The 17,181-nt window shown below is 39.5% G+C and overlaps 1 protein-coding gene across 1 annotated transcript; it reads right to left on the minus strand.

The window, feature by feature from the left end:
* Window positions 1-5,872: 5,872 nt before the first annotated feature.
* Window positions 5,873-17,147, minus strand: LOC124538497 (structural maintenance of chromosomes protein 2). Its single transcript, XM_047115575.1, has 21 exons — window positions 16,848-17,147; window positions 16,522-16,671; window positions 16,255-16,416; window positions 15,134-15,244; window positions 14,767-14,888; window positions 14,411-14,567; window positions 13,501-13,692; window positions 12,753-12,888; window positions 12,107-12,282; window positions 11,704-11,887; window positions 11,450-11,523; window positions 11,191-11,337; window positions 10,753-11,117; window positions 10,578-10,677; window positions 10,322-10,434; window positions 9,792-10,020; window positions 9,019-9,213; window positions 8,617-8,817; window positions 8,326-8,541; window positions 6,936-7,145; window positions 5,873-6,289 (listed from the first exon to the last, which is right to left on the minus strand). The coding sequence occupies exons 1-21, from the start codon at window positions 17,013-17,015 to the stop codon at window positions 6,176-6,178; spliced, it is 3,522 nt and encodes a 1,173-aa protein (XP_046971531.1). The 5' UTR covers window positions 17,016-17,147; the 3' UTR covers window positions 5,873-6,175.
* Between the last annotated feature and the right edge of the window lie 34 nt (window positions 17,148-17,181).

Consider the following 17,181-nt stretch of genomic DNA (forward strand, 5'->3'; position numbering starts at 1 on the left):
TCAAATAAAAAGCTGAGTTGAAAGTAATAAACGATTTATTGCTCGAAGCAAGGGCACGTCCTCCATATTGGTGAAAAAATGATTGTGAAGCTATTCTGAAGAGCTCTGCCAAATATTTATGGATCATTTCAGTGCCTATTACGGAAATGAGTGATATACGACCATAATATTAACTTACTTTTATTTTAAGGTGGAAGTTATAGTAATTCTATATTGACAACAAAAAATGTGCTAGTACGCTTTAAATAAAAGTATAAACTAATACGCTTTAAATATTAACTATTAATATATTTTTATACCCGCTCAGACTCTGCACGGGTGCAATATCAGCAATGCAAATTCAACTCAAAATTCAAATTTACTACAGAATATTAGTTGTTTCTTCTCTATATTGTCCACGTATTATATACATAAACCTTCCTCTCGAATAACACTAGGTATCTATTAAGAAAAACGGCAACGAAATCCGTTGCTTAATTTTAAAGATCCAAGCATACAAAGGGACAGGCAGCGGTGAGCGACTTTGTTTTATACTATGTAATGATGTTAATATAAACATGAAAAATAAATTTCATGTAAAACTGTATAATGATTCCTAAATCATCATTATTAGAAACTATAGTCACCCTTACTCCGAAAACACTTCACCAATTTCCGGCCACAGCTACCAATCTTAAAGGTTAGGGCATTTTATAGCAGGTACCTTAATGTGTCGGCGCTCTCTATTACCTCACTGATCGCTCTCATAATCTGATCATGACCGAAGAAAGATTAGGAGCAGATTTAACGGCTTTAGAATTATTTAATACTTAATGTGCTTTCCGAGGTAAGGTAATTAAATAATACCAAATGTTCGTAGAACATTGTCGAAACTATATAGTTTTCGAGATAATTCTATTATTATATTATTACCAAATAGGTACCGATGGGTTTTTATGTGTTTCTTTTGTATTTATAATATTTCATCTTGTGTTTGGTAAGTGATGGATATCATGGAAGAAACTTGCTCGAATAAAATTGAGTACATGTGAGGAGCCCGCGTTTAAACACAGATTAGGCTTCTAAACTAAAAATCGTAGTACCATTTTGTTCACCGTAATATATCTATATGAATGCAGACAGATCTATATGTAATATGGTATCTATGGTCTCGACAGTAAAAATGTAGTGTTCGCAATATTGGAACTTTGTGTCATATTGAATTATCACATAATAACTGTCAATTGGTATTACAGTAGTGCTATTTTGGATCGTGAGTGTAGGAGTCACGTAATGATTATTGTAGTGCCTTTTGATACACAGCGCTCTTAGGTTTTTTTCTACAAAGTATTAAAAAATGGAATGAAATCTATAAATTCGATAATAACAAGGGAAAAAGAGATTCAATTATTTAGATAAGATGTATCATGCAAATAAATTTATTTACCCTAAACAAAATATGAACCTCTTTCGAATTAAGATATTTATTCGTACTTATTTCTTTTTTAATTTAAGAATATTAATAACAAGATTTATTAACATTTGGTACTTACTACTTTTATGCTAATAGCTACTAAGAAACAAAACTTGAACAGCCGACGATCAAGAGAGCTGAACATTTAGTTCGACCAGATAAGCTATTATACAGAATAGTACCTCCGGGAGTCTGAATGAAATCTTGGAACTAATGCAAAAGCTTACTGTTCTCAATAAAACATAGCGTTACTTCCGACGTCTGGATCAATTCTGGGAGTTATTTCAGTCGAAATATGTAGTAAAGTTTTATTTCCCTCGAGCCAGGTGAGCGACTTGCTGGAAAACTTGTGCGCCTCTAATAGAATTTTTAACGGACAATGAATGATACTACGCTTTATGTATGCAGTATTTTCTTGATTTATACCAACGTGAAAGTTTTATAACAGCCTTCGTGCATTGCATGGCAATAACGACGCTCGTGACTTAGGTACAAATAGTTTGTGTTATATTTCGATAGTGATTATGATGTCTTCACAAAAAATTAAGATTGTCAACAACTGTAGTTGATAAGGGTGGCATGTAAGCATTTTAGTTCCATGACATACTGTTAATTGTCTTGTTTGTTATGTAGCTTGCATATAAAGAAAATCCTATATTAAGAGACAAAGATGATAATGGCGCTCCAGTGCCGTTATATACAGGGTTATTGGTAATTCGACGTATATCCGTTAGGAGGTGATAGGAGTGACTATATGCAATAATTTTAACCCCCATATGCATATGCCTATTATAAGAAATATAAGAACAGGCTGACTCTCTCCACCCCAGTTTAATATTAATTAAATAATAATCTGAAGGAAAACAGTAATATATTTTAATGTTTATTTTTAAAGGAACATTTTTGTTAAATGTTTACTGGTAATTTCATATGTTCTAAAGCTAAGCATTCAAGTGAACCTGGGCAACCGCACGGTGTTCCGAACTTTTTTTAAAATACCTAAAAAAAAATCTGCCCATTTTTTTATCTTATATAAGAACTTTCGTGCCTTAAGACGAGAGTCTTCAACCAGTGCGTCCTACCCATCATGACATACGGAGCCGAAATGTGGACACTCACGACAAGGGTGGTCCACCAGCTTAAAGTCGCTCAGCGTGCTATGAAAAGGGCTATGCTGGGCGTTTCTCTGCTCGCATGAGAAATGAGGCGATCCGCCAGAGAACCAAAGTCATCGACATAGCCCACCGGATTAGGAAGCTGAAGTGGCAGTGGGCTGGCCATATTTGTCATAGAACCGACAACCCTTGGGGGAAACGCGCTCTAGAGTGGAGACCGCGTTTCGGCAAACGTCGTGTAGGACGTCCTCAGGCACGGTAGAGTGACGATTTACGCAAGACGGCAGGCAGGAGCTGGATGTGAGTAACCGGAGAAAGCCCACACTGGCGTGAAAGCCAGCAGTGGACCGAAACGAGCTGATGATGATGAAGAACTATAGAAACTCCTTCCCAACACCTTGTAAGAAATCTTAAGACACACATTGGCGACTCCCTCCCACTCTGAATCTTACGTAATGAATTAATGGCCCTTTAATAAACAGTGAAGACAAATACCTTTTAAAAAAAACTGCATGCAAGCTAAAGAGAATACCTTATTAACTAATTAATGCATTAAAAAGTACCTAGTAATTGCACATTTTAATTCCGGAAGCCAGGCGTAAACTTATGCGGCAAATACCGGAAGAATACTATAATAGCGGAAGGATTGACATCGCTAATGAGAACACGCGTCGGGACCGGTTACTTTATATTCATTACTTAGCACAGAATATAATAGAAACACTAAACCGAAGGGTTACCGGAGAAAGCTTTACATTTATTTTCATTTTGTTAAATGATCACTGGGCAACCTGATGGTATTTGGTGACCTTCTAGACTTTGGCAATGTTAGAAATATTAACCAACTCTTATATCGCTAATGCACCACCAACCTTAGGAGCTAAACATTTTCATTGTGCCTGTTACATTCAAACATCCCTTCAAACCGGAACACAAGAAAATTATGTTTTGCTGTTTAGCGGTAGAAGATAGAAAATATTGAATGGGTACAAAGTTATACAAAAATTATCAATTATACGGGACCACAAACAATTTTGACTACGGGTGTACACGTAATCAACATATGCATATACAGGTTTATTGGTAACTCGACGTATATCCGTTATGAGGTGATAGGGGTGACTATTTGCAATAATTTTAACCCCCCTATTTATAGTGCAAAAGTGAACCATTTTTGAGTTATCACGTTTTTTAGTTTTTTTTTTCAAAAGTTGTCAAAAATGCAACTTCAAAACTTTATTTTAAAAAAAGTATCAATTAAAATCTATTTTTTTCTTTTGTTTTAGAAAAACGATTAAAAACTGGAGATTTGTCTATATTTAAACAATAATTATCGGTCCAAATTTAAAAATGCGAGACGGAAAACGAAATTAGTTCAATATTTTTTAGTTCTTTTTTCCTCAATTTGCCTTTAAAACTAAAAAATCATGATGAAACTTGGCCTGCAGATTTTTTTAAAAACATAACCGTTTTCTTAGTTTTCCAAAAATGTATAAATAGAAGAAAATGATTTTAAATCAATCGAAATAAAATCACCAGAAAGGACGCTGGTGGACATTCGATTACGAATATTATTTATATAGTATTTTATGTTTATAAATTTTTTAATTGTTTTGCCTGTACAATAATTTTTAAATAAAATTTTATGTGAAATAGTATACATACCTAGAGTACCTACAGTTAGAATTGAAGTTTATCGATCAAAAATGTCTTTATATTGTTTATGTTTTTTTATTTTTTTATACAGCCTCTGTACTGCTCTCTAACCGGTTAAGAAGTCAAATCAAGAGTCCTCTTTAATTTAATGCAGATCTAAGGCTCAAGTTAAAATGAGACCATAACTGATTTTCTGTGTACAGCTAGTAAATTAAAGTAAGTAGGTTAGCGAATCTTGCCATCGCGTTGTATGTATCTACGATTTGACACAACGCCATCTTGTATTTTGCATTTAAAATATCTTATAAGATATTTTTGTATTTTGAATTTAAAATTTTAAGTTATAAATGACTCCAATACTTTTATCCGTAAATATTAGTGTCCAAACTTTTTCCAGCTTGAAAATAACAAGCATCTATTTTTGTTAATTCTCCAATCTAAATTTTATACATAAACCCTTATAATTGTAGTCATACTATGCGTTTCTATGATAGAAATCGACAGACATTTTTAAGATTGCCGTTTTATAAATTTAAATCATTCGTAAAAAATACATTGGTAAAGAAGGTATATTATTCAGTACAAGATTATGCAGGCGATAAAAAGCGTGGAATTAATACTTGTGGACATCCAGGCAGGATAAATTACATACATTATATATAATTTACAATATCTAACATGACTATTTTTAATTTAGATTTTGAGCGGGTGGGAGTGGTTGCGTCGAAATATAAAACGAATTAATAATTTTACTCTATATACATACAAAATACAAGATTTTATAGATGATAAAAAAGCGTGGAGTTAATACCTGTTGACTTCCTAGCAGGATATATTAATTTAAATAATTGTATTAACTAACATGACTTCGTATTTTTTAAATGTTGAAAAAGAGTAACTACTGAGTTTCTTGCCGTTTCTTCTCGGTAGAATCCACTGTCTGAACCGGTGGTAGCTTCACTTAATTTTAAAATGACGATTCAAAAATGCTTGGAAAGCCTACTTGAATAAAGTTTATTTTGATTTGATTATTGTGTTCAGGGCGCCGTCTTATGACTTTTAAGGACATGAGGTTTGGAGCTTGTTTCCGCTGTGATAGGTACCAAAATAATTAAAACAATAACAAAAATATAAGTACGTAAAAATACTTTATTAATCATGAAATTCTTATTTACAATATCAACCTCAGAAATATTATTACAAAAATACTCAAAACGAAAACATTACCTATTGAAAAACGCTCTGAATTTTGAAATCTCATTTCATTCATCATATATCAAAATAACCAGAATATTATTTTCTACACTAATGGGTTTAAGCTAAACTCCACAGCTGGACAAATTAAAAGTAAAATACCACGTTAAGGCTTGAAAATATAAAGTAATCTTACGAATAACCTAACGCTACGGCATTGGGGCCCTTATCAATTAATAATAATATGTACTGTGCTTCATTAGTCGTATATTCTGCATATCAATAGAATCCTTCTTGAATTTCAATAAACACTTCTCATATAAAAATATTATAAAAATCTTATGCAAGACTCGTAAAGATCTAAGTATGGTCTGCAAAAGAAATACTTTTTTTTTTATTAAACTGCCTGTGTCTAATATAATACTTGACACGAATAATTCATTGCGTTAGAAATGCTTTCTTTCATACACAAATTTGAGCTAGAAACTGCACCCAGCAGTTTCATTTCAATATCACTGAAATATTCATTTATTAATATTTATAATTATAAAGGCGACTGTAATTCTTCAAAACGATGGGACAAATTAGTTTTGTTATTATATTTGATAACAAATTAAAAGCATTGGATCATTTTGATGTATCTCCTAACAATATGGTAATGTTATATTATTCATACGCGAGATTATCTATTTACACACGAATTCGTATTTTTGTGTTAAGTTTTGTACTGGTTTAGGTTGCAGTCCGGTCGGAGCCTCTATCTCCTTTGGTTGACGGTTCTCTGAACTGAGGACATGCCGTCCACGAAGCGAGTCCGGAACAGAACGTTCGCGTTGTTGAACATGCCGTCCTTCAGCGACACGATTATGAACTGGAAGATAATTCATTTACGTATTAATATGAGCCGAGCTGAGCCGAGATGGCCCAGTGGTTGGAACGCTTGCATCTTAAGCGATGATTGCGGGTTCAAACCCAGGCAAGCACCGCTGATTCATGTGCTTAATTTGTCTTTATAATTCATCTCGTGCTCGGCGGTGAAGGAAAACATCGTGAGGAAACCTGCATGTGACAAATTTCATAGAATTTCTGTCACATGTGTTTTCCACCTACCCGCATTGGAACAGCGTGGTGGAATATGTTCCAAACCTTCTTCAAAGGGAGAGGAGGCCTTTAGCCCAGCAGTAGGAATTTACAGGCTGCAGTTGTTGTTGTTGTTAATATTTCATAATCTTAAAATATACAATTAATAATTGAATAAGAGTCTAAATAAAACAAGTTATACCGGATTTGAATCGCGTATATTATGCGTGGTGCGTACGAACGCTGTAAAGTGCTCGAAACGTCGGGACGCCAAAAATGATTAATATACGCGATTCAAATCCGGTATAACTTGTTTTATTTAAATGTGTAATAATCGCGAAAATTTAAGAAAACGAAATTCAAAAACGCTTCATTGTGAAGTTTACTTGAATAAAATTGATTTGATTTGATTTGAACACTATGTGAATGTAAGTCACCTGCGAGTGTCGGAAGTGTTCGCGCAGCATGTGCCCGATGTTCTGCGTGTGCGAGAGGTCGAGCGCGGCGTCGACCTCGTCGAGCACGTACAGCGGCGCCGGCTTGAACAGCAGCATGGCCAGCACCAGCGACAGCGCCACCAGCGAGCGCTGCCCGCCCGACAGCTCGCCCAGCGACTCCTTCCACGTGTTGTTGAAGCCCACTTTCACCTTGGAAAGTTAAGACGAATTTAGGTTCTATTTTTAATATCCGGCTTGAAGGACCGTTTTACAAAAAACTGGAATGTTGTCTTAAATTTTCGCGATTATTACACATTTAAATAAAACTAATTATAACGGATGAATCGCGTATATTAATTATTTTTAAACATCCCGACGTTTCGAGCAAATACCTCAATGGTGACTCGCACCACCACCCTAGTCAGTTAGCTACCGTTGGCAAATCTTTGTTTCAGAGAGCCCACCATCTCTGCGATGCTGAACACCTAGAGGACGAGCTACGTCAGGTCAAGCTTGCACTCCACCAGAACAAGCTGCCCGTGCCTCGCCAGCATCGCAGAAGCCATACCAAGCCACCCACAGTTGAGCGACAACCTGCATTTCTACCATATGTGAAAGGAGTTACAGACAGGATTGGCAACATCTTGAAGCGAGCTTCGATTAAAGCCGTTTACAAGCCTCATAAGAAAGTGAGCCAGTTCTTGAGACCTATCAAGAGTAATATCCCTTTACAAACTGCAGGAGTATATAAACTCGAATGTGAGTGTGCTTTATCTTACATAGGCCAAACAAAGAGAAGTATCGGTACCAGGGTCAAGGAACATATAGGAGATGTCAAAAATAGGCGTTCTTCAAGGTCTGCAGTCTGTGAACATGCTCTGGATAAACCTAACCATTTTATCCGATTTGATAAATCACAGATCCTCGCTAGAGAACACAGATTCATTCCTAGAATGATACGCGAGGCTATTGAAATTCAAAAACATCCGAACTTCAATAGAGAAGATGGTTGGAGACTTACTAACACCTGGGATCCACTTATTAAAAATTTAAAATCCCAAATCCAACAGACTGGAAGACCTAAAGATACAGTTAGTGCCTTCTGCGTGCAACCGGAACGTTACTCAAGATATCAATTGAGAAATCGTTGGCAAATAGACAAATGTCATCTTAGTCTACCCGTGACCACGAACACTGCAAAGTGCTCGAAACGTCGGGATGTTTAAAATTAATTAATATACGCGATTCATCCGTAATAATTAGTTTTATTTAAAAAACTGGAAATTTGTCGATTGTACTGATTTTAAATAGAAGTAAATTTTTAACGTGAAACTGTAAAATACAGAAATTAATTAAATATTGATTTATAACGGATAAGTCACCATCTCACCTCCAGACCATCCAGCACCGTGAACCCGGGCGGCGGAGTGAGCCTGGCCTGGGCGCCCGGCAGCAGCGTGCTGAAGATCGAGCCGAAGTCCCGGTTGACCTGCTCGCAGGCCGACGCCAGCGTGCGCCGCTTCTTCTCGTCGAGCTCAGCCATCACCTGCACGAGCTTAGCTCGGTCGGCCTCGACTATCTTCTTCTTGCGCATGACGTCCTGGTACTGCAGACACACAGACTGTGACTAGCCGTCGCGGGCGCGGGGGAGCGCGGGGGGAGGGGTGCGGGGGGGACGCACCTGCTCCTCCTCCTTGCCGAGCAGCGTGTGCGCGCGCGCGTTGAGGCCGCGCGCCAGGCGGTCGCGGCGCTCGCGCAGCTGCGCCACGCGCGCGCCCGCCACGCCGGCCGAGCGCGACTCGAAGTCGTACGCGCCGCCCGCCAGCCCGAAGTACTGCCGCTCCGACGGGATCCACGGGTTCTCCGTCTCCAGGGCCTTGATCTGGAACGTTCCGAGATCATCTCGTTATCAAGCGTGGAAACATATTATTCGTTCGAGGTTGACAAAGACCATTATTATTAGTGTAGTTAAAACTTTACTTTTACACCGACCCTCACACCGAGAAGTTAGGTGCACAAACATTTAATGATATCGAAGTTCAAACAGATTACAATTATACTCTCTTCGAAGGCGACGGCTCACCTTCTTTTCCCACTCGGTCGCTTCATTCTGCAGCTCCTTGATCTTGTAATCCAACTCCTTGATCTTAAGCTCCAGATCGTTGTTGCTCGCCCCGAGCTGATCCTTTTTCTGCAGCAGCCGAGCTATGTCTCCGTTTCGACTCGCGATTTCCGCCTTCTGCTTCTTTATTTTCGACTGTAATTCTTTGACGACAGCCTGTAACGAGTGTTACTTGAGGAGGTTTGCAATAAAAAGGCATATCTACACTAATATTATAAAGAGGAAAACTTTGTTTGTTTGGTTGTAATGAATAGGCTCAAAAACTACTGGACCGATTTTAAAAATTCTTTTACCATTCGAAAGCTAAATTAATCCCGCATAACATAGGCTAAATTTTATTTTAAAAAAAAATAGGGTTTCGTAAGATATTTTGGGTTTTTCGGACAAAAAAGGAAAAAATCTACCAAAAAAGTTGATTTTTTGCGTATGATGCCTAAACTATAAAAGATAGAACTATAAAATGTTCTAACTCCGGTCCTTAGAGGGCATAATGGCCTCCGACCCTAAGAACCTCATCAGATTCGTGGCTGATGTTGGTCTGACTGAGGTGTTGTGATCACGAATTTGAGGTTTATCACAATAGATCCAAGCGCCGGTTGCAGTAATTCTTCAAATGTGACCGTGCCTCAGCAGTAGGGATATTAGAAGACTGATTATGAACCGTTATCTACGCGGGCGAAGCCGCGGGCGACCGCTAGTATATAATAAAGCGAGGAAGCAGCAGGTGTGCTCACGGCGGCGGCGGCGTGGTGCGCGGTGGCGTCGTCGCTGGCGGCGCGCAGGCGCTCGCTGGCGGCGCCGGCGTCGCGGAGCTGCTCGGCGCTGGCGGCCACGGCGCGCTCCAGCTCGTCCACCTCGAGGCGCAGCGTCTCGAACTCCTGCTCGCGCTGCTTCCACGAGCGACTGCTCTCCTCCGCCTCCTTCTTGGCCTTATTTAGTTCCTCCTCCGCTTTCTTGAACTCCCTACATTTATATATTAGATCGTACGGTGCTACATCATAAAAGAGACGTCTTTGGTGTTCATTTATTAATATACTAGGAGCCAGTAGAGTATGCTCTTTCCATGAAGCGATCAGCGGACGTTGATAAAATATTTGTACGTTTAATAAAATATATTTGGGAGAAAAATGCAGGAGCAAAAGAAAAGTGGGAAACTAGTATATTTTTATTTAAGGTTAGTCTAATTGTGTTGTTATTATTTTTGTTATTGAAATAAACAGTTAAATTGTGTTGGTAATGTTACATCAATCCTAAAACCACCAACCTTTCCCTGTGTCCCTTGATATCCTTCACTTTGGCTTCCAGCTCTCTCGCTTTTGCTGCAGTTTCATTTTGCGTCCGTTTGTCTTGTTCCACGGCTGCCGTCAATTCTGCGACCTATAAATTAAACAAAACTCTAATAGTTTGAGTCTTGCAAATCACAACAGTCTTATTATCTTTGGACAAAATTGACCAATTTTGACGAGACTAATTCGTCTTCCTTAAAACAATCACAAAATACAAATGGAAGGTGCTCTCACCCGCTGCCGCAGCGCCTGGATCTCCTCGTGCAGCTGCGCGTGCGCCGTGCCCGCCACGCGCTCGCTGGCCACGCGCAGCGCGTGCCGCGACATCTCCAGCCTGCGGCACGACCGTCACTGTATGGATCCGAAACTTCACTGTCGTCGACTGCTAAGTTTCGAAGCGACCGCTCACCTCTGCTGCAGGGCCGTGTACTTTTCGGCGGCGTGCTGCAGCGCGCTGTACTCCTTGGAGCTCTGCGCCAGCTGCGCCTCGGCGGCGCGCAGCTCGTCCTCCAGCTCCCGCAGCTGCGCCAGCTGCACGAGCACGGAGCCGCCCTGGTGGCGCGCGCCGCCCGACAGCGTGCCGGCGGGGTCGAACACGTCGCCGTCCAGCGTGACGCAGCGGCGGCGCACGCGCGGGTGGAACGTGACCTGGCGCGCCGCCGCCAGCGCGCCGCACACCAGCGTGGAGCCGAACACCCACGCCACGGCCGGCCGCACCGCCTCGTCGAACGCCACCAGCGCCAGCGCCAGCTGCACGGCGTCCGCGCCGCCGCCCTGCGCACACGCCGACGCTCGCGTCACTAGCCACTCTAGCCAACCGCACGCACTCCCGCCCCGCGGCACTCACGATGTCCTGCGCGAGCGCCACGACGTCGGGCGGCACGACGCTGGCGGAGATCTTGTTGAGCGGTATGATGGTGGTGCGCGTGCGCAGCTGCCCGCGCTGCAGCAGCAGCTTGCTCGTCTGCTCCGTGTCCACCACCACATTGTACAGCTGCGGGAATGGGTGTCGCTTGTAAACTTGTATTATTAGGTAATTTGTCGAAATTACATACTCGCTTACCATTACTTATCTATGTTTTATTATAAATAAAAAAATCACTCACCCTCCCGCCGGCCGTGGTCTCGAGCGCCGTGCAGTGCAGCGCGTCGCGCACGCGGATGAGCCGGCACACCGTGCCTGCAAGGTGCGCGCTACTGTCACCAAACTTCTCCGACATTTGGGATTGTTCTTATAACTTCTAATACGCACGCGTGTGCTTGAGTGCGTGCACATGTGTCATTAGTCTCACATGTATATCGAGAACAGGTGTGTGAAACAATAAACTAATCAATACGGACGGGTGCGTGCGTCACTCACCGCAGACGCGCGCGCGGTCGAAGTCCCGCTGCGGCGGCGTGTAGTGGAAGTCGCAGCGCTGCAGCGTGGCGGCCAGCTGGTCGGCGCGGTCGCGGCGGCCGCGCACGCCGGCCTGCAGCGAGCGGATGGACTCCTTTAGCTCCCTGCTTCGGTCTTCGCTGAAATTCATACCCGACAATTCGGCCTGCGGAGTACAAATGTAAGATTATAGTATAACTCGCCAATTACACGGTACATATCTTAGAACACAGGTTTTTACACAGCAAGTTTCAAAACGAGCTATATAAAAATCAAATATTCCACACAAAGCACATGTATTTGAAACATAGTAGATTAAATTAAGAGAAGTCTTCATTAAACGTAAACTATTCATTAAAATTAATACAATAATTGACTAACTTACTTCCAACTTATTAACTTCCGCCTGATGCTTATCAATACTTTCTCGGTCTTTTTGGTACTGCGAGCTGCTGGACTGGAACTCCTTCTCAAGGGCCTTCAGTCTTTCCTCTGCGTGCTTCTTCTCCATCATACTCTGCGATATACGAGTCGACGCCTCAGACGCCGCCTGTTTGGCCGCTGGGAGGCAGACAGTTTTTGAGTACAATTGAGGGGGTTCCCAATTTTTTTTTGGCTTAATTTTTTTCACATCAATGCAAATAGTGAATACAACAATAACAAAAGCCTGTAAATTCCCACTGCTGGGCTAAAGGCCTCCTTTCCCTTTGAGGAGAAGGTTTGGAACATATTCCACCACGCTGTTCCAATGTGGGTTGGTGGAATACACATGCGACAGAATTTCTGTGAAATTTGTCACATGCAGGTTTCCTCACGATGTTTTCCTTCACCGCTGAGCACGTGATCAATTATAAAGACAAATTAAGCAGATGAATCAGCGGTGCTTGCCTGGGTTTGAACCCGCAATCATCGGTTAAGATGCACGCGTTCTAACCACTGGGCCATCTCGACTCCAATAGCGACTAGCAGCGACTAAACTAATTTAATTCAAAATGATGCGAATAAACCGAGAGTGTCCTCGCGCCTCGTACCCATGAGCTGGTCCTGCAGCGAGTCTGCGGCGCCCTCGCGGCCCGAGCTCACGGACAGGAAGCGCTGCTGCGCCGCCGCCAGCCGCGCCGCGCTCGCCTCGCTGGCGCCGCGCAGCGCCTCGAACGCGCTCGACGTCTGCCGACACGCACACACACACACACATTATATTCTACACTACTAATTCGAATGTCGTACGTCTCAGTCCAAATCTAAAATCTATGAGATTTATTATGGAGTTGCAAAAAAACTGGCTTCGAACTAAAATAAAATATATTGTTGGAATAAACAAGCGACATCAGCGTCAAGTCATACAACATCCCTATTTAAAAAAAAAAAAGGCGGGAGATTTGTAGTTGACACATTGAGAATTGCAATTATAATTAATACAGTGTAATGTGATTATTGATGGTTATTTGTGTTGTAGACTAAATGTTTTTCTTTTGTGGTAGATTGATTGTTATTATAAATTAAAGATAATTGTTTTTAGAGGTTAACCTACTTCCGGTTCTAAAAATATTATTTAGGAAATCAAGTGGAGTAGCATATAGTAAAAATAAGTTATAATTTTTTTTTAATGAATTTGTAGATCTTAATTTTTCTTCAAGAAATTCTTCACAATAAAATAATTAATTAAAACAGTACTTTTTAGCTCCGTCGACTAACTCATGAACAAAAACCACAGTACAAACAAACAGCTTGTACTGTAGAGTAGTGCGAGGTGTATGGTGTAAGGCAGGGGCGGGGCACCTGGTCGCGCTCGGCGCGCCTGTGCTGCAGCGCGGCGGCGTCGTCTGCGGCGGCGCGCTGCAGCAGGCGCGCCTTGGCGGCGTGCGAGCGCAGCGCGTCGGCGGCGGCCCGCAGCGCCGCGCCGCGCGCCGCCTCCTCGCGCTCCGCCGCGCGCGCCTCCGCCTCCAGCGCCGCCAGCGCGCTGCCGCTCTCCTGCCGAAGCCCCATATATTAGATTTTTTTTTTTTATGGTATAGGTTGGCGGACGAGCATATGGGCCACCTGATGGTAAGTGGCCACCATCACCCATAGACAATGACGCTGTGAGAAATATTAACTATTCCTTACATCGTCACTGCGCCACTAACCTTGGGAACTAAGATGTTATGTCCCTTGTGCCTGTAGTTACACTGGCTCACTCACCCTTCAAACCGGAACACAACAATACTGACTACTGTTATTTGGCGGTAGAATAACTGATGAGTGGGCCACTCGAAGAAGGGGCCACCAGGGAAATATTATACCGACCAACAGCAATACAAGTGTTGCCCTTTTGGAATATATGTGTGCTCAATGAACACAACTCCTTAGTTCCCAGGGATATTTTTTTTTTTTTAATAAATATGAGACCCCATCACATACATTACTCTGATCCAATGTAAGTAACTAAAGCACTTGTGTTATGGAAAATCAGGAGTAACGACGGTACCACAAACACCCAGACCCAAGACAACAAAAAATCTAATTGATAATCTACACCGACTCGGCCGGGAGTCGAACCCGGAACCTCGGAGTGGCGTACTTATGAAAACCGGTGTACACACCACTCGACCACAGAGAACGTCAAAAAAATGTACCCGCAAATATCATTGGATATATACAAAGTTATATAAAATTAAAAGGCAGTAACAAATATTCCGAAATGAGATACCTCGTCTAATTTTTTATTAAGTTCAGAGACTTGCTTCTCCAGTTCCTTTGCTTGCTTCTCGTTGTTCTTAATGTTCTCTTTCTTAGCCTTGATCTCATCTTGCACTTCTGTGACTTTGTCCACGGCCTCCTTCGCACTCTCTTCAGCTTTTACATATCTGTATTAATAGTAAATAATGGTTGAATAATTAAATTAATTGTAAGTAAATACTCCTGTAATCTCCGAAATATATATAATAACTTATGAAGTGCATCTATAAACAAAAATGATTGTACATAATCAAGTGTTTTATTTACTGGAAAACCTTATTGTTTAATGTATAATTATTAAACAGTGCAATATAAATCAAAACTAACTTCCAAGCCACATAAAGCCTCGTAAGGTTTTCCAGCTCTCTGACAACCTTCTGGTATTCTTGGAACTGTGCTCTTTCATCCTGTAACTTCTGAAGCTTAGGAGCTATGTCTTCTCTGATTATCTGTAAACATTATAATAATTAAAAAATATGCATAATTTTTTTTTATTATTTAACTTAAAATTTATTTATTCTATATTTTACTAAAACTAAAGTATCAAAAATATATATAACAAATTTAATCTGACATAAAAAACAGCTGGCAACACTGTTGATGTGTTGTCAACAACCTCCACTACAACAAATATGAATGATTGATAAATATCCTTAAGTCAATGTTTTGTATATAATAAAGTGAAATTTCTTACATCATTTAATTCCCGTAACTTAGCATCTTTCTTTTCAATAGTCTTCTGGGCGGCTTGCTTTTTAGCTTCATACATTCTTGTCCCCGCTGCTTCTTCCACCATTGATAGGATCTATAGCAAAGAAATATAGCGACTATTTATAAACAATTTGATGTGTTATGAATTTAAATTATGTATATTAAAATAATATTCAATAAACTTTCAACAAACTTTTTCAGTACTAAATATTTTATAACTTTATGATATCAATAGTTACACATATTTAAATATTGAAGTTGGCAACCCAAGTTATATATTACATTAACAAAACATGCCACATAACCTTCGTAGGGCCTAGTTCTTAACCTAAAGAAAGAGAGAAAAAACTATTGAAAGTATTTTAATTATTTGTTTTAGGTATTGAAAATATTAAGGATTCTATTGAACATATTTTACAGACATATCATACATAGCATAAAAATATATATGAAAATATATCATAAAAATAAAAACTTAAAAATAATATTTATATACATATTACAATACTTTTTAAGTAGGTATTCATATCTAAATAGATTAACCTCACCTTGCTTTGGCTAATACAACTTTAACATGAACAAAAAAAATCTTAAAGATGAAAATTTTACAGAATTTGTGAAAATTTACATCTTTTGTATAGGTATATTTATATATTCACATCATTGTATGGGTATATTTTTAGTGGATATATTATGTATTGATCACCTTCAATATATCATTCATCCGTTAAAAAAACAGATTTACTCAAAGGTTTGCACTCTACACAAAGGGAAAGGAAACAAAAACAAATTAAATATTCAAAGATTTGTGAGATTATTTTTGAAATAAAATTTTGGCATCTCTGAATATATAACTAATTGATCAAAAAAGAAAGATGATTTATCTGTTGAAGCAATTGAGATCATTAAAAATACTTCTTCATTATATGTATATATATTTTTAATGCTATCACTAATACAAACTTTAAACTTAGCATGGTCGCAGATATCATTTTCAAATATTTTAATATTCATCATAAAAGGGAGACAATGACCATTCATAAATTTTTTTAGTAACATTTTAAAATCTAAATTATTTTATCAGTATAAATAAAAAATGCATACCTCAGGCGGCTTCATATTCAGCACTTTGGTGATACGTCCTTGCATGATAAGGAAATGGGGATTGTTCACATTGAGCTGAACCGAGCAAAACAAATCACTCACTCGCTTGTTTTGTACATTAATTCCATTGATTAGGTACTTGTTCTTACCGCCCATCACTACCTGCAATCATCATTCATCTCATTTCACTTATTTATTTAAATTTCTATTATATTTTTATTATCTTCTTACAATACATATGTACATATATTTTAAATAATTTCTAACCTGTCTGGTAACGGTGATTTCATCATGGTTCTCATAACCAATAGGACATTGCCTTTTGTCACGGTTGTCAAATGTGATGCTCACTGTTGCTTTAGTGATTCCAGCTTGGCCATGTTTGTAAATAAGCTCCTGAAGACTTCCAGCTCTTACCTATAAAAATAATATTACTGATTTGTATTTTTCAAACAGATGATTATAAATACTTCTTATTATGTTTGACTCAAAAAAATAGATGATTGCAAAAATAACAAGAAGTTTCCATTCACATATTCATTCTCCTGAAATTGGCGGGAAACCTCTTGGGTATGTAATAAAATAATACTCACGTTGGAAAGATTGGTAATTCCTAGGACAAAACATATCGAATCCAAAATATTTGACTTTCCAGTCCCGTTTAGACCTGTGATAGCGTTGAATTCTGGGTCGAAACCCGTAATTTCAACTCTGTTTCCGTATGATTTGAACCCATCTAACACTATTGACTTAATAAACATTTTGATATTAGTGAACGCATTAATCTTAAGAATCTACTAATCACAAATGAAAGTTGTGATAGTTAATAATATAACTGAAGACTTGTAATTTGCCTTCATGTAAGCGGGAACCGTTGCGATATTTTGTTTAAAGTTTGACAATTTGTCAACAATCAAATGTCAAATA

Source organism: Vanessa cardui, chromosome 20 (assembly GCF_905220365.1).
Source record: "Vanessa cardui chromosome 20, ilVanCard2.1, whole genome shotgun sequence".
NCBI lineage: Eukaryota > Metazoa > Arthropoda > Insecta > Lepidoptera > Nymphalidae > Vanessa > Vanessa cardui.